This window comes from Quercus suber, unplaced genomic scaffold (genome assembly GCF_002906115.3).
Source record: "Quercus suber isolate HL8 unplaced genomic scaffold, Cork oak 2.0 scaffold_786, whole genome shotgun sequence".
Classification (NCBI taxonomy): domain Eukaryota; kingdom Viridiplantae; phylum Streptophyta; class Magnoliopsida; order Fagales; family Fagaceae; genus Quercus; species Quercus suber.
This window is the reverse complement of record NW_027070222.1, coordinates 38,377-56,995: the sequence shown is the minus strand read 5'-3', so window position 1 is coordinate 56,995 and position 18,619 is coordinate 38,377. Positions and strand designations below refer to the sequence as shown.

At 33.6% G+C, this 18,619-nt stretch overlaps 1 protein-coding gene and 1 long non-coding RNA gene across 3 annotated transcripts; both read left to right on the top strand.

Moving 5' to 3' along the window:
- Window positions 1–3,070: 3,070 nt before the first annotated feature.
- Window positions 3,071–10,431, top strand: LOC112003776 (uncharacterized). Of its 2 annotated transcripts, none has more exons than XM_065767258.1 (3): window positions 3,071–3,425; window positions 8,660–8,735; window positions 9,764–10,431. In XM_065767258.1, the coding sequence occupies exons 1-2, from the start codon at window positions 3,171–3,173 to the stop codon at window positions 8,732–8,734; spliced, it is 330 nt and encodes a 109-aa protein (XP_065623330.1). In that variant the 5' UTR covers window positions 3,071–3,170; the 3' UTR covers window position 8,735; window positions 9,764–10,431. The 2 variants fall into 2 exon arrangements, with proteins under 2 accessions (XP_065623330.1, XP_065623329.1); XM_065767257.1 differs by having other exon boundaries at window positions 9,198–10,431.
- Window positions 4,309–7,151, top strand: LOC136064869 (uncharacterized). Its single transcript, XR_010626523.1, has 3 exons — window positions 4,309–4,651; window positions 4,905–5,009; window positions 6,771–7,151. It is a non-coding gene; the product is annotated as an uncharacterized LOC136064869 (long non-coding RNA).
- Window positions 10,432–18,619: the final 8,188 nt, after the last annotated feature.

Sequence of the window (18,619 nt, the reverse complement as noted above, 5' to 3'; positions counted from 1 at the left end):
GCCCAGAAAGCGCACAAAAGGTCTCTAAGGCATCCTTGATTGCAACACAATTGCAATCATACCCAATAATAGGAACACTATGAAGCACATGATTCACAAACAAACAAATAAAACAAACATGAATAAACTCAAAGCAGTAATCAAAACGTGACATACCGATCTGCATTATACGAAGATGACCTCTTCAAATTTGGAACCTCCACATCTTTCTTATATCTGAAAGCTTATTCAAAGATGCTATAACCATATATAAAACCCATTAAAAATAAAATATAAACCATAAATTAGATATTGAAAAAAAATAATAATAATCACTCTAGCTAGTCAGACACCAAGAAGGAAGGGGTTAGAGGAAAAACCCTGTGGTGTGGTGTGTGCTATGCAAACCCATCAAAGCACGATCCCAGCAAACCCATACCCACCACCATGGCAACCCTCTACCACCACCATGAACCTGACCACCCATACCCATGGCCAAAACCCATCACCAAAACTACTAGACCATCAACCCCACGCCGATCTCACAAGCAAACCACCAGACACACAGCCAAAACAACCCATACCCATGGCCAAAACCCATCACCAAAACTACTAGACCATCAGCCCCACGCTAGTCTCGCCAGCAACCCGTTAGACCCACGCCGATCTTGCAAGAAAATCACCAGACCCATGCCCAAAATGACACATACCCACGACCAAAACCCATCACCAAAACTACTAGACCATCAGCCCCATGCCGATCTCGCAAGCAACCTTATAGACCCACGCCAATCTCGCAAGCAAATCATCAGACCCACAGCCAAAACCCATCACCAAAACTACCAGACCATCAGATCCTCGCCGATCTTGCAAGCAAACCACTAGATCCACACAAATATCACCACAAAAAATCACCCAAAAAAACACCAGTACCACCGTGAGATAGAGAGTGAGGACTGAATGAGAGAGACTCTCTCTCTCTCTCTCTCTCTCTCTCTCTCTCTCTCTCTCTCTCTCTCAGGCTTGGTCAGAGATGAGCTATGGAGAGAGAGAAAGGGGATGAGAGACTGTGAAGAGAGATATTTTGGAATTAAAATACATTAGATGTTTTTTTTTTTTTGAAGCAATACATTAGAATTTTTAGAACGATGGCACTATGGCAAAATTTTTTACAAGTTTACATGTTTAGCATTCCGACTGCTGAGCTCCTTTGGTCCTCACATGCTAAATTTTCCTTACATTTGACATATACTATATTAATTGTGAATGCTCTTATTTATTATTATATTTTTAACTTATAGATATGCCAAGTTTTGGGAATAGATGCATATATATATATATATATATTATATTAAGGTAAAGATATCATTTACCTTTCTCCAATATATATATATCATTTGCCTCATGATATATATACATAGGCAATTGTAGATGTACACGAGTTAAATTTGCCAAAGAAATAGATATACAACATGTTTATTTAGAAGGGACTATCTTTCAAAATAATTTATGGTTTGAAGTATTTAAAGTCCATCTTATTTATACTTTTATTTTTAGAAGAAATATTATTTATACTTTTTTCTATGAGAGAGCATCAATCTTATTTATACTTTTTTTTTTTAGCATTAATCTTATTACCAAGTATTTGCGAGAGTTTTATTTTGCCATCACAAATAAGATTTTTTGAGAGGGCTTTTTGGGTCCGTCACAAATTCTTGGTCGCTAATAGGCATTTTTTTTTTGTCGTATTAGGAATTAAAGTCTTATAAGTAGATAGTGTAGTAAATGATTTGATAACTTTGGCCCCAAGGATAGAGGACCTCCCTTGTGGGGAGAGGAGAAAATCTTAAAATTGAGCATGAAACCAAAAGAAAGGTAGATAAAATTTAGATTTTCTCTAGGGAAATATTTTTGGGGTGCTACAACCATAAAAATTGTTGTATCCAAGGCGAGTGATTCTTAAGTGAGTTCTATTATTTTGTAAAGAGAAGGTGCATTGTATTTGGCATAGATCTCAAGTTATGCATAATCTTGAGAAGATATTGTAATTTGTTTTATAATAGTGAATTTATTTAGAGTTTGTCCCATGATTTTTCCTTTTGAGAATAAATCATTTTCCTAAATCTATGATTATGTGTGTGATTGACATCTTGACAGAATAATTGTTGTGATAAAGTTTTTGATTGATTAAAATTGTTAGTTGATTTTCTTAATTCAAGTAAGACTAGATTAGGATTCAACAAGTGGTATCAGAGTTTAGTTGATTTTTGGATTATTTCTTGTATGAATTATGAGATATATAGGATTGGTAGGTCCTGATGGAATTTGAGAGAAGATAATATTTGGTACAAGTTTGCAGTCCAAGTGTACATGAGTATGGGTTAAGCTATATAAGTGGTGATTTTTTTTTTCAAGAAAAGGCTTTCTTTGATTAAGTTGGAGCTTTCTAAAAAGGAAAAAAAATGTTGATAGAATTTGAGATAAAGTAGAGGTTTTTGTGAAATGCCTTAAATTCCTATTTTGACTTGAAAAGTTAATTGGTTTTTTTATTAAAGAAAGAAAAACGAAATTGGTTATTTTCTTTTTTTGGTTTCCTTGGTGTGGAGAAAAAGGCTATTCCTTAGAATAGAAAAAAAAAGACTATTCCTTATCAAATAAGTTATGAAATAGGAAGTCTTACAAATAGACAATGATGCAAAGGATGTTTTGGCCCAGGAGTTCTTTCCTTAAAATTGAGGGTGAAATGAAGAGAGAGGGAAAGGTGGAAAAAGAAAAACACAAAACTACGTTATTTTAGAGAGAGCTGACTAAATTAAACGAATTTGAAATTACACAACAGAATTGAAATTTAGACAAAATTAGATAGTGCAATTTTTAATCGATAGGGTTGATGGGTTTTAGGTACTTTTGTGAGTTAATGGGCTGGTTGTTTTATAATGTAGATGGTGTCATTATCATACCCACACATTAATTCATCTATGTAAAGCCCATTAACACCCGGTTGAAAACCCAACAAAAAGACAGACCCCATCCCCCAACAGGTACAAAGCCCAAGTAAAGCCCATACAAAGAAAGGGAAATCAAAGAATGTACAACACAGAATTTAGATAGATTGAAAAGAAAGTGGGAAGAGCAAGACTGCAACTGTAAGAGCTAAAGCTGGAGAGGCCAAAGTTGAAGTTGGATCGCAGATGGAGGAGAACGAAGGCGGCGGTGCCGGTGGTGGTGGTGGTGGTGTTGGTGTGACTGGGACTGGAAACTACAGCCACATCTGGTGGGCCCTAGCTAGTGCTGCCCAGTTGGGGTGGGCCATATCTTCCTTCAAAAGAGGCCACGCCGGCGACTCCCACTTCATGCCTTTCAAAGCCTTCTCCGTCGCCTCCCTCTTCGTCGGCGCCACCGCCACCGCCGCCGTTTCCGTCCTTCACGTTTCCGGCATCCACAAGGTCAGCTTCTCTCTCTCTCTGGCATTTTAGGGGCTTTTTAGTCTTTCCAATATCAAGTCAAGGCTGTGAAATAGTGTCGAACAACTTAAGTACATAATTCATGTACTATTTATGAGAAAAAAAGAACAACATAAACTATATTTTTTTTTTTTTTTTTTTTTTTAATTTGATTGTTGTTGTTGTTTTTTTTTTTATGAACTGATTGTTATTGTTGTTGTTGTTGTTGTGTTGTTGCCGGAATTTGCTGCCGAAAAATAGCATTTTCCTAATAGAACCAAACACATGAAAATATTTTCCACAACAATTTTCATAATTCAACCAAACACTTAAAAATATTTTCCTTTTTCGGAAAATAGCATTTCCGGAAAATATGTATTTTCCGGAAAATGTTTTACACAAAACAAACACAGCCTAAGTAATGAAATAGGAAGTCTTACAAATAGACAATGATGCAAAGGATGTTTTGCCCAGAAGTTCTTTCCTTAAAATTGAGGGTGAAATGAAGAGAGAGGGAAAGGTGGAAAAAGAAAAACACAAGACTACATTGTTTTAGAGAGAGCTGACTGAATTAAACGAATTTGAAATTACACAACATAATTGAAATTTAGGCAAAATTAGATAGTTCAATTTTTAATCGGTGGGGTTGATGGGTTTTAGGTACTTTTGTGAGTTAATGGGCTGGTTTTTTTTTTTTTTTTTGTGCTGAATTAATGGGCTGGTTGTTTTACAATGTAGATGGTGTCATTATCATACCCACACATTAATTCATCTATGTAAAAAGCCCATTAACACCCGGTTGAAAACCCAACAAAAAGAGAGACCCCATCCCCCAACATGTATAAAGCCCAAGTTAAGCCCATACAAAGAAAGGGGAAATCAAAGAATGTACAACAAATTTTAGATAGACTGAAAAGAGAGGGGCAGAGCAAGACTCTGCAACTGCAAGAGCTAAAGCTGGAGAGGGCAAAGTCGAAGTTGGATCGCAGATGGAGGAGAACGAAGGCGGCGGTGCCGGTGGTGGTGGGACTGGGACTAGGACCTACGGCCACATCTGGTGGGCCCTAGCTAGTGCTGCCCAGTTGGGGTGGGCCATATCTTCCTTCAAAAGAGGCCACGCCGGCGACTCTCACTTCATGCCTTTCAAAGCCTTCTCCGTCGCCTCCCTCTTCGTCGGCGCCACCGCCACCGCCGCCATTTCCGTCCTCCACGTCTCCGGCATCCACAAGGCCCGCTTCTCTCTCTCTGGCATTTTAGGGGCTTTTTAGTCTTTTCAATATCAAGTCAAGGCTGTGAAATAGTGTTGAACAACTTAAGTAAATAATTCAAACACAAGGCTGCAGATTTATGAGAAAAAAAAATCATAGGAAACTGCAACATAAACCATTTTCATTACGAACAACTAAGGAGTATTGGTCGTTGCTTAAACTGTGTGTCTTTTTTTTGTAGTTCATCTGACATGATTGAATATGTTATCTGCAGATTTACTTTGCTACTTGTGTAAGATGGGTCTTAAACAATCTTCGATGTGTCTCCTTCAAAATTCATATGATAGAAACCCGGATTAGGCTGCTTCGGAGTCCTTAGGTAATTCAATGATAGGTTTCGTAAAAAGGCAAAACTTAGGAACAGTTACTTTTGTGCACCACATTAGGTTCCTCAATTAAATTCAAACACAAGGCAGTATTGACTAATGAAGCATAACTAGTGTAATGTGTTTTAATTTAATTGGGAAACATAATGTACCTAAGTTTTACCCTTCACAAAATCTTTTTATATCTATTTTGAAATGGTTTGTTTGCTACGGCGTCAATTATTTAAATCGAACTAAAATGGTGATAGTCAACGTTTGTTTAAATGTTGCTAACATGACGAAATTTAGTTCACTTATTTCAATATTGATGGATAGGATTTCAGAAATTTTATGGTGGAGTTCCCTAAAGAACTCTAGAGGATGGATCCGTAGAAACACAGCCTGAGAACGAAATTAAATGAACTTATCTGTTCATTTGTCAACACTGTTAAATTTGAGTATGTTGATCATTGAATAAATTGAAAGAGGAAAAAGAAAAAAATTTGACGTGATTTTGGTCTTCTGTTAGTTGCAAAAAGTGTTTATCAATAACTTCTAGGGTTCTAGTTCTATTACAGGCTTTAGTTAAAAAAGGTTGGCAGTGCTTCCTGGTGGTAACTTGCCCATGCCATGATAAGCATTGAACAAAACAGATATTCTTTCCTCATATTTTCTGGAAATATAATTTCTTTGTTTAGTGTCTACCTATTGTTTGATATTTAGTTGTTAACCAGTATCTGGTGATGATGGTAACAGAATGAGTCATCTAATTCGTTATTGGAAGTTGAGTTGAGTCCTTTCCCCCAACTTGATTTTTTTTCAAATATGAGTGATTTTAGCTGGGGTGTACTGAGAGCATTAATGCTTGAAAAGTTTTCCAACACATGTGAGCTCTATTTTACCTTTATTGGTTCTGAATTTTGAACCTCCTAACTGGAATATAAAAACTGAGCTATACTTCGTTTACTTGGAAGGGATTGTGTTTCAATTATTCTTGGCTTCATTGCTTTGAGTTAAATTTATCAGCTATGATAATTGATCAATAAATCATTGTCCATCTTTTCCACCTCATTATCACTAATTATATAGGGATTATGAAACTTAGGTCACTTGTTATTTGACTGTTTGTAATGGATAATAATTTTTCATTTGACAATGTTTGAAGATCTTATTGCTAATCACTAAAAAAGAGTAAAAGGGAGGGAGGGACTAACAATAATAATTAATCGCCAGTGAGATCTAGCTCAAGTGGAACCTCCTTGTAAGAGCAAGGTGGAGGGTAGCTTGTTGGTGTAAGACCTACCAAGCGAGTATGTAACTTACCAATAAAAAGTAATAATAACCAATATTTTTTTTTATCATCATCATCATCATCATCATCATTATTATTATTATTATTATTATATCCATGTTTACTTCCACACCTAGTGGGCTTTGAACCCAGTTACCGTTTGAACTAGAGCTCATTGGCATAATAATTCATCTCTCACTATACCTAAAAGTAAAAGAACTTTTTTCAAGCAAGTGTTTGGTTTATTTATTAATTATTGTTTCCTTTGCCGCCCTTTGTGTTTGTGTCAACTGTCCACTTGTGTCTATGCATGTCTGAAGTTTCTTCTTTTCATTTATGGGATGGAGAGTGGCATTTATAAAGATGTATAAGTGTTTCTATTCTCATATATGAACTTTTAAAGGTAGAAAAGTCAACATAATTATCCTTTTGAATTGTATTTTGAACCATTGAAAATATGCTCAATGTTGCATATCTTATGTAGGTGGAAGACCTCTTGGAAGTGGGTGCAAATATAAGGACTGGACTTGGAGTTCGTCCTAGAGCACGAGATGAATAAGTTACTTCTCATATACATAAATTGGAATATTTTTGTTATTTTTTAGGCACTCAGTTTTATTTCCGAGAATGATTGTAGCTTTGTCTGGCCATCTTCTTTGAAGATAATTGTCTATATTTTTTAATGAAAACAAATCCATTTACAAAGAATGGATATCATGCACGCGTAAAAGCACACTCATGGTTACACTTTTCTGTTTCTTTTCAAAGAGAAGCTAGCAGAAGATTTTTCTATTAATAAGAACAGTCCTTGCTTCTCTCAAACCAGAAGTAATATGTTGTGTGCTCTTTGTCCATGATGAACAAATGGGTGAGAAATCTCCTGTATGCTTGAGTTTCCTTTTCTTTTTCTTAGATAATCCATGACAAGAAGCTTGTTACCACTTATTGCATTGAGTTAATATCTGGATATAAATTATATAAGGATTTACTGTAAAACCATATGGTTACACCCTCCAATAATGTTTGCGCAGGATAAAAAAAATTAGGATTTAGATGACAGCGAGGGTAGAAGTGTGTTTGGAGGTAAGTACTGAAAAAGTAGCATGTCGATTCGAATGAATTATCTTTTCCGCGTAGGTGAATCTTATTTTTTTTCAAATATGAGTGATTTTAGCTGGGGTGTACTGAGAGCATTAATGCTTGAAAAGTTTTCCAACACATGTGAGCTCTATTTTACCTTTATTGGTTCTGAATTTTGAACCTCCTAACTGGAATTATGCCCTCTTGGCTGTATATAAAAACTGAGCTATACTTCGTTGGTGTGTCATTACTTGGAAGGGATTGTGTTTCAATTATATCTTGGCTCCATTGCATTGAGTTAAATTTTGGGTGTAAAAAGATGTTCTCTTTCTTTTTGCAGATGTTAGAGATAATCTTTTAAAATTTTATTTCTTTTATCTCTTCTCTTTTTCTTCTTCCAACCTCCCGGCAGTTAAGTCAAGTACTTTTGCCTCTTTTTGTCACCCTAAATTTCTACTTTTTCTATTCTCATCTCCAAACATACTTCAAACCCTCTATGATGTCACCTAAAATCCTAATTTTTTATTCTATACTAAGCTGATATTTTTTTGGCAGACATATTGCTACTATGAGTTCAACAATTTATCAGCTATGATAATTGATCAGTAAATCATTGTGCATCTTTTCCACCTCATTGTCACTAATTATATAGGGATTATGAAACTTACTTCACTTGTTGTTTGGCTGTTTGTAATGGATAATAATTTTTCATTTGACAATATTTGAAGATCTTATTGCTAATCACTAGAAAAGAGTAAAAGGGAGGGGGGACTAACAATAACTCAAATGGAACCTCCTTGTAAGAACAAGGTGGAGGGTAAACTTGTTGGTGTAAGACCTACCAAGTGAGTATGTAACTCAGCAATAAAATAAATAAATAAATAACCAATATTTTATTATTATTATTATTATTATATCCATGTTTACTCCCGCACGTAGTAGGCTTTGAACCCAGTTACAGTTTGAACTAGAGCACATTGGCATAATAATTAATCTCTCACTGTACCTAAAAGTGAAGAACTTTTCTCAAGCAAGTGTTTTGGTTTATTTATTAATTATTGTTTCCTTTGCCACCCTTTGTGTTTGTGTCAGCTGTAAGCTGTCAGCTTGTGTCTATGCATGTCTAAAGTTTCTTCTTTTCATTTATGGGATGGAGAGTGGCATTTATAAAGAAATATAAGTGTTTCTATTCTCATATATAACCTTTTAAAGGTAGCAAAGTCAACTTGATTAACCTTTTGAATTGTATTTTGAACCATTGAAAATATGCTCAATGTTGCATATCTTATATAGGTGGAAGACCTCCTGGAAGTGGGTGCAAATATAAGAACTGGACTTGGAGTTCATCCTAGGGCACGAGATGAATAAGGTACCTCTCATATACATAAATTTGGAATATTTTTGTTATTTTTTAGACACTGAGTTTTATTTCTGAGAATGATTGTAACTTTGTCTGGCCATCTTCTTTGAAGATCATTGTCTATATTTTTTAATGAAAACAAATCCATTTACAGAGAATGAATATCATGCATGCGTAAAAGCACACTCATGGTTACACTTTTCTGTTTCTTTACAAAGAGAAGCTAGCAGAAGATTTTTCTATTATTAAGAACTTGCTTCTCTCAAACCAGAAGTAATATGTTGTGTGCTCTTTGTCCATGATGAACAAATGGGTGAGAAATTTCCTGTTTGCTTGAGTTTCCTTTTTCTTAGATAATCCATGATAAGAAGCTTGCTACCACTGATTACATTGAGTTAATATCTGGATTTAAATTCTATAAGGATTTAGTGTAAAACCATATGGTTACACCCTCCAATAATGTTTGCGCAGGATAAAAAAATTAGGATTAAGGTGACAGCGAGAGTAGAAGTATGTTTGGAGGTAAGTACTAAAAAAGTAGCATGTCGATTCAAATGAATCATCTTTTCCACGTAGGTAAATCTTTGCCTACTCGGAAAGAGGATAGCAAGTTACAATCAGCCTTCTAATTCTGTCTGCACAACAGATGGGTTGGAAGTTGGGAAGGCCATCAGTGCAGGGTGGGACTCTTTGTATAGTTTTGTTGGATATAAAGTAGGGATGGTTTTGGCATGATGCTTGGAGTGGTATTAGTCATTTGGTTTTTTATTTCTTAAGCTATTCTAGCTAGTTGCAAATAAAGATGCTATGATGTTTGAAATTTGAATATATGGAGGTGATTAATGGTGGGGTGCATTGGAATCCATTTGAGGCCTGTTCAAAATTGGATTAATTTCTTTGTGGTGGTGTTCTCAGCTTGGATCAGTATGGTTATGGAGGACAAGGTGTTTTAGAAATTAAATAAAAATGGTTGTTTTAGTACTCATTTGTATTATGAGGCATTATAAAGGAACTAATACGTTTTGGGAATGTACCAGTGCTCAGAAATGTTGGTTAGAATCAGGGGTGTTGAAAAAGGTCTTGTTGGGTTGGCATATGCCTTTCATTGAACTGGTGGGAAAAGTGTTGCAAACACTTCACACACTGGATCCGAAGACATTTTTCATGGCTATGTGGATGTAATAGAAATGCTCAATGGAGAATAGAGACAAATCAGCGGGCACAAGCTCCGTTCCATTGAAATGGAAGCCACCACCACCTCATCATTTTAAGATGAACATGGCACTGAGTGAGCTTTGGGATTGTTATTATAGACAGCAATGGAGCAGTTATGGTGGCTTGCAGAGACCAGCTTCCTCTCTGGGTGATCAACTATGGATGGCAGCCTACTTATCACTGAAAGCCTTGAACTTCAGTCAAGATATTAGAATTGTGGACCTGGTTGATGGTTATCGAGTTTGCAAATAGCTCCTTGCACTGCTAACTCAAAGGAACCTTGCCTATTGGAGATTTCAGATTTGGTGGAACCTATTCAATCTTTTTGTTGCATTGATCAATACTCTAGCATAGTTGAATTCAATTGGGAAATCTAAAAGACTAATTTTGTCAGAGATTAAGAGCGCCTATGAGGGTGATTTTATTTATGTGGACTTGTTCTTTTGGAAAGTTACGATAGAAAATTTTATGAAGTGAGTATGTTGATCCATCGTTGCTTTGAGAAAACACAGTGGTAGCATCCAACTAGTGACCCATTTGACAAGAGTTCTAAACTTGACTTCCCCCAAAATCATAGTTAACCATCAATGTACTATGGCGAATAATAATTAAAAAAACAAACAATATGTAATTAGAATAGCAAATACGAAAATTTTAGATAGAATTTTTACCAAGGCATTGTTATGAGGCTGATGTAAATGCTCTTGCATAGGTCCTACATCTTCTTCTAACTATGGCAATGGTGCACATTCATTCACGTTGGAATTTATCATGTGGTGCTGAATTTAAGTGTCAAGGGTATCTTTCATGAGGCACTTGGTCCTGCTTTGGTGGATTTTGAGCGGATAAGTATCAAAATGCTTTCTGAGTGGAGGATAATAAGTACTTTAATATCTATTTACAAGAACAAGGGAGATTCAAAACTGTACAAATTACTGTGAAATTAAACTTCTGAGCCATGCTATAAAACTTTGGAAAAAAAGTGATCGAGTATAGGTTAAGACATGAAGCAACAATATTGGAGAATCAATTTAGTCTTATGCCAAAACAAACTACCCATGAAGCTATTTTCTTATTTAGATGTTTAATGGAAATATACATAGAGCCTTGTAAAAATTTTAATACGGTTTTCATTGATTTAGAGAAAGCAACGATAGGATCCTTAAAAGGGTTAAGTGGTGGGTTTTGGAAAAGAAAGGAGTTCATCTGAAGTATATTAAGTTGATTAAGGATCTAAATGATGAAGTTGTAATTAGTGTGGGAACAACAGGAAGAATCACAAGTGAATTTCCTATCACTATATGTTCGTATCAAGTAGGGCTGTAAATGAGCCAAGACGATCATGAACAACTAGGGCTTGGCTCGGTAAAAAGCTTGTTCATATTTGTTTATTTATAAATAAGCCAAGCTTGAGCCTTAGTTTTAGGCTCGTTTAATAAGCAAGTCAAGCCCAAGCAAAAAAATTTGTTCACGAACAAGCTCGTGAGCTATTAGGCTTGATACACAACAATTCAAGCATAGACTCATTTATAAGTTTATATGTGTTAGCTAAATATACTCATTACACATATTTTAATAATGACATGGTCAACATAAGACCATTATCTATATTACCTTAATTTTTTTCCTTCTAATTGATCAAAAACCACTTTAGACTCTAGTTACATTTAAAAATAAATAAATAATTAAGTAGGCAACATATGATCCTTCACTATCAATCATCTAAAGTAAAGTTATGAAATATGTTAGTATTTTCTCATTCATAATAGTTACAAATAAGTATTTTTCTAGTCCTTCACCATCTAACGTGAATGTAAAAATTGTATTTTGAAAAATTATTGAAGCTGTAGACAAGGAATGATGAATGAATTAATTTAATTATGTAAATTATTAATTTGAATAATGGCTAATCATAAGTAAGGCTAGATGCATGATAAAATGAGTATACTATTTTTTTTTTCTTTTTTCTTAATTTTAGAAATATAAGCATTTAATAATGTAATTTTTTAGATCTCAAGCTCAAAAACTTGACCTGAGCTCGAGTTTGAGCTTGATATTAAGCTCGAGTTTGACTTGACTAATTAATCAAGCCAAGCTAAGCCAAGCTCAAGCTTTTCGGCTTTCCCATGAGCTCAAGCTCAAACACTATTTTTAGGCTTGTCACAAGCTCAAGCTTTTGATTTTTCCCGATAAGCTAAGCTTGAACATGTACTACTCGACAAAGCTCGGCTCGTTTACATCCCTAGACTATGAAGGATCAACATTAAATCCATGTCGCTTTTAATAGTGATGGATGAGCTCACTAAGTCAATTTAATAGGAAGCCCCTTGGTGTATGCCTTTTGCTTATGATATAGTTTTATTGGATAAAATTAGAAGTGAAGTTAATGCCATATTAGAATTTTGGCGAAGTGCTCTAGAATTTAAAGGCTTTTGATAAGACTTGATGGTTAAGAGATACCAAAGAGCGACAATATCTTAGATCAATAATTCATAAATACATAGAGATTGATGGGGATTTGAATTATAGGATAAGAACAGGGTGGATGAAATGGAGAACTATCTCAAAAGTTTTGTACAATCGTAGAATACCTATTAAGTTGAAGGGAAATTTTTATAAGACTACTATATGACTAGCTTTGCTTTATGGTTTTGAATATTGGACTATTAAGAAGTAACATATTCATAAAACTTACCTCTGCCCTTGTCGTCTGACCTTAGCTTATTTGACTTGATTTGTTTATTATTAGTCTTGACTTCACAATAACAAGTCAGTCAATCTTAGTAATGGCAAGATTTTGACTTGTTGCACTCTATCTCAGTGTTGTTCTCTACCCAACTCATAAGATGTGAGTGACATCGTAAATTAATCTTTTCTTTAGTAAACAACAATTTCAATGGTCCTTCTTATGAACCAATCTATAGCAAGTTTTCGTTTTACAATGAAATTCTAAAACCACGCCAAACAGTGGTCTGATAGTAGGAATTCCTCACGACTTATCACATTGCAAGTTTGACGTTGTAGGTTCAATTAGTGGTATGTCTCACCTAGTGTTGGGGTGGTCCAATGCCATGCACAACAGGGTTTAAATGGGCCGGAAGTAAGGAAAACACCTACAAATTTCATTTTCAATAGAATAATAAAAATATATTAAAATTTTCATTAGTGAGGGAGATTCCATTGTACATCTTCATGGTTCTTGATAGTTGAGATGTACATAAAAATCTTATTTATTTGAAAATGAAAGTGTTAGTTATTTAAACTAATTGTGACTTTTTTTTTCTTTTTTAGAAATATAGTTTGAACTTATGGCGTACACTCCTAATGATTGTTCGTTATCATTAGATAGTTTTTGGTGTTGGTAGTTCATTTATTCTACGAATAGAGACTTTACTAGATGAGTTAATTAAAACCCACAATTGTTTTTTTTTTTTTTTTTTTATAAGAACTAGAACTCACATTTAATTGTGACTTGTGTTCACGAAAACAAGATGCCAATCCTAGCAATTGCATAATATTGACGCGTGGCACCTTATCTTAATCTTATCTCTCTCTCATTTTTCTTTTTCTTTTTTTGGTGGCGATCTCATAGAATGCACGAATTCATTTTCATGTAAAAGATGAAGCGCTCCTTTCATAGAACTTGATTCATGTTTTGTGAGTGGAGCATTTCGCCGTTTCCCCTTTGTAGAATTGAGTGAGTATAGTGACACCACAATTTTCATGTTTTTTTCTTTTTTTTTTCAGCCAAAAAAAAAAAATGACAATGGTCCTATAATCGATGACCAAATCAACTAGAAGTCTTCATTTCACATGGTTGCAATTGCAACTTGTAGGCGTAGCCAGTAGGATCGAGTAAGTTTAATATCACAATCACAATCACAATTTTACTATAATTTGTTCAAATGATAACTTGTTCGTAGTAAAATTGTGGATCTGCATGAATTTTTTTTTTTCTCACTTTTTACAACTCGCCACATAAATGAATTGTGGTCAAAATTGTCAAAATTATTGTGGTAATAGACTTACTCAAGTAGGAAAAGTCTTTGTTTCTTCACATGTTAGCGTTTAATGAAACAAACCGAGACAGAGTGGTAGGAGCAAATTTCATTTGTGAGGGATACTACATGGTACATATAAAAAAAGTTTTACATACGTATTTGAAAATGTGATCTACCATTTTTGTTTAGCGCAGAATGGAAATTGTGAAATAATTATATTTAAATAGAAAAAATTAACTAACAAATTGGATTGGAGGAAAGTTCCTCTGGTAGTTTTATTATTATTATTTTTTATTTTAGGAATGCTACATGGTAATTGAAAAGACAATCCGTGAGAACTTTTATTTGCATGGTATTTTCAAATGATACGTGATTTATTTAAATAATATACATAATTAATCTTATAAATCTTCATTTAAATGGGTTTGAGGGGATTTCTCAAAACCAATTTGAAGTCTATTTAAAAAGGCCAACTAGAGAGCCATAAAGGATTCTCTTGAATTGTGGTGATTGACTTCCCACCACTCCTTTAATGCCAACAGCTGCAAACTCCGGCCTCCATCCTGAATCTCGATCTGCTCTAAGTATTTTTCTCCTTCAACTTCAAAACTTAACATTGATTTTGATATGATTTTTCTCTCCCCACTGTTACAAGCTATTTGGTACTAGTGTTTAAACAACAATAACACATTTGACACGTATTTCTATAATACTCAAACACGTATTTTCATAATACTGAAAATTAAACAACGATACTAGAAATCTCTAACCAAAGTTTGTGAATCTGTCATATGTGATTTTTTTTTTTTTTTTTTTTTTTTTTTTTTTTTTTTTTTTTTTTTTTTTTTTTTTTAAGCAGTAAAATTGTGGATCTGCATGAACTTTTTTTTTTTTTTTTTTTTTCACTTTTTACAACTCGCCACATAGACAAATTGTGGTCAAAATTATTATGGTAATAGACTTACTCAAGTAGGAAAAATCTTGTTTCTTCACATGTTAGCGTTTAATGAAACAAACCGAGACAAAATGGTGGGAGCAAATTTTATTTGTGAGGGATACTACATGGTACATATAAAAAAATTTTACATACGTAATTGAAAATGTTATCTACCATTTTAGTTTAGCGCAGAATGGAAATTGTGAAATAATTATATTTAAATATAAAAAATTAACTAAAAAATTGGATTGGAGGAAAGTTTCTCTGGTAGTTTTTTATTTATTTATTTATTTTATTTTAGGAATGCTACATGGTAATTGAAAAGACAATCTGCAAGTACTTTTATTTGCATGAAATTTTCAAATGATACGTGATTTATTTAAATAATACACATTATTAATCTTAAAAATCATCATCTAAATGGGTTTGAGGGGATTTCTTAAAACGAATTTGAAGTCTATTTAAAAAGGCCAACTAGAGAGTCATAAAGGATTCTCTTGAATTGGGGTGCTTGACCTGCCCACCACTCCTCTGATGCCGACAGCTGCAGACTCTAGCCTCCATCCTGAATCCCGATCTACTCTAAGTATTTTTTCTCTACTTCAACTTCAAAGCTTAACTTTGATTTTGATATGATTTTTCTCTCTCCACTGTTACAAGGCTGTTTGGTACTAGTGTTTAAACAACAATTTTTAGTGTTTAAACAACAATAACACTTCGGGCACATATTTTTATAACACTCAAACGCGTATTTTCACAACACTGAAAATTGAACAACGATACTAGAAATCTCCAACCAAAGTTTGTGAATCTGTCATATGTGATTGTGGTGTTTTTTTTTTTTTTTTTTCTTAGGGGGATTGTGAATTAAATTTAAATATGTGAATCTGCGTTTGGGAGTCTTTGTATTGTTTTTTTTTTTTGCAGCTACTAAATTTCTGAGATAGTGAGAAGTGAGTTGTGAATAAAGTTATAATACACAGAGAGAAAGTTTGTAGAGAATATTTGTTGGAAAAGTAGAATAGCAGTGCATTATAATTTCACAGTAGTGGGGTACGTAATAATGATAGTTTGACAAAGATAGAGAGACAAAGACAAAAATACACAGTATAAAAAAGTCAAACAAATTTAACAAAATTAAGTTGCGACTTGCCCACATAGCTAACTCATAATTTTATAACCAATATTTTTAAATTAGCTAAATGGAAAATGATTTTTTTCACATTCTCTTTGATGTTATACACTGAATGAGACATAGTTTTCACATTTAGTTTGGATTCAATTATAGATAATTTCGAAGATTTAAAAGAGCGTCAAATTCCCTTTTTCGTAAATAATGTATCAAGAAATAACAGTGTTTTGTGTCTTTTGTCTTAATAACGTGATATTAAGAAACATTGATTTGTGTATTTGTCTTGATTGATAGTTTTATTAATACTATATAGATGCTTATTTAAGATTTTTTTTTTTTTTTTTCACTTATCGCCAGCACCCTAGCTTGAAATTCAGGGTCTGTCCCTACTTGAATACACACAAGAAGAACTTTATTATAAAATCTATCCTCTGAAAAGAAAAGAAAAATAGTTGGAATTTTTATTGATACAAAAATTTCAGTTTTCTTTTGTAAGCTTAGGACCAACTTATAGGTTATACAAACATGCTTCATAAGTGAAAAATATTCTTAAAAATAGATATCCTAAATATAATAACCTTATTTTGACTTAAAAGAAATTTCAGTTTTATTTTGTAAGCTTAGGACCAACTTATAGGTTATACAAACTGGCTTCATAAGTGAAAATATTCTTAAGAATATATATCCTAAATATATTAACCTTATTTTGACTTAAAAGAAAAACTAAATACAATTAAAAATGAGTAAACCAAACCCTAAATATCCATAAAGTGTATATAAATATCAAATATTAATAAATAATAAAAATTTTGTATATATTTCTCAAACATTGGTTATTCAATGAATAGGGAACCACACCATAGTCACACCCCATTAATAAGATAGCCATGATTGAATTCTATAACCAAACTTAGTCCATCCAAGTATAAAAGTTCAAAATTGTTCATTTCATTCTATTTTGAACATAATTCAAGTTTATGCTTGTCACCAAACTTTAATGTATATTCTCAAATTGAAATAGAGTGTCAACCACAATTGATAATAGATTTTAAAATTAGTTTTCAAGATTGTAAATATCTTACATGTTTTTATTCTTTGTCAAATTAGTTATCCAATATGGCATTTGTGATTTTGTTTTATGTTGTGGGACGTTGATATTGTGTAGAAATGAAACTTGTATATTTGTTTTACTTATACTTTGTGCTATTTTTTTTTTTGGTTAGTAATGTTGGGATTTGTATAATTTTAAAATTATTGAATAAGTATTAATTTGTTTAGCTATATGAATGATGAATTCAAAGTAATGTATTTTTACATCAAGTAATTTATTGCGTGACTTTCCAAATGGCAAACACATATTGTTTTCTTAAATAAAAAGAATTTTATGTGAAAAATACAGGTCAACCTGACCCGACCTAACTTGTAACCCGATTGACCTGACTCATTTCTAACCCACTTAAAATGACCTTTTTTACCCACAACTTGATTGACCTAACTCGAACCTAATCCAACTTGCCCGTTTGTCACGTTTATTAGTTGTGAAGAGAGGCCCACCCTAGCTGGGCCCATCGAATCCAAAATCAAGCTAAGGGTCAATGCGCCTAAGTGCATTTGCCGAGGAGAATATAACCTAATTTGGTGTCTGTTTAGGAATAGCTTATTTAGCTAAAATTGAAAACTTTTTGCTAAAAACACTGTAAATAAAGGTAAAAGTTAGCTGAAATAGTACAATGAGACCCATGAATAGTACCAAAAAGTGTAGTGAGACTCATAAATAGTAGTAAAAATAAGCTAAATAGTAAAATAAGCTAGCAAAGATAATCAATGCCAAACGCAAACTTGATCCGCTGTGATGAATATGTCTAAGGTATTCGGCTGAAGAGCTAGTGCACCTAGGGAAGCATGTATGCGGAACATGTCACCCAATACATAACACTTATCACAAGGGAATTGAATAACCTTAGTAACTATTTCAGAAAGAAGAGACATGGGTCCATTTATCGGATTTTATCAGATAACGTGCTTAAACAGTAGACCATTGCCATATCTCCACTGGTTCAGAAAAATTATTGAGAGAGATATATACACAAAGAGAAAGAAATAGTGTAATAGAGACAATTTTGGGATCCTCCATTGTTGCATGTGTGTACATATTAGGAGAAGAATGATGTTGGGTTTATGCTTGTTGAACCATTGTTCTCAACTAATCCTCCACCCCCAATCATCATTATTAGTCACGCAATCACCATGCCCCACTAACTTGCTTGGAAGATGAGACAATGCAAAAAAGTAGTAAAAAATATGTTTTCTATAACATTTTTAAGAACTCAACTAAACAAATAAAAATATTTTCAGAGCATTTTCAAAACCGCACAAAATATTTTAACATGTTTTCCAACCAACCAAACACAGTTTTATGTTCGCAAAAACAAAGAAGTCAATCCTTGCAATTGCAAAATATTGATGCGTGGCCCCTTATCTTATCTCTTTTAAGACATGAATCGCTCACTTCATAGAACGTAAGTCACATTTTATGAAAGGAGTGTTTCCCCTTCGATCAAACGACAATGACACAGGTCCCTTTTCATAACCAAAACTGAAAGTCCTC

Excerpts from the sequence above, each read along its gene's own strand:
- LOC112003776 (XM_065767258.1), top strand. The coding sequence starts at position 3,171 with ATGGAGGAGAACGAAGGCGGCGGTGCCGGTGGTGGTGGTGGTGGTGTT. Across the intron at positions 3,426-8,659 it reads ACGTTTCCGGCATCCACAAG|GTGGAAGACCTCCTGGAAGT; the intron begins GTCAGCTTCTCT and ends TATCTTATATAG.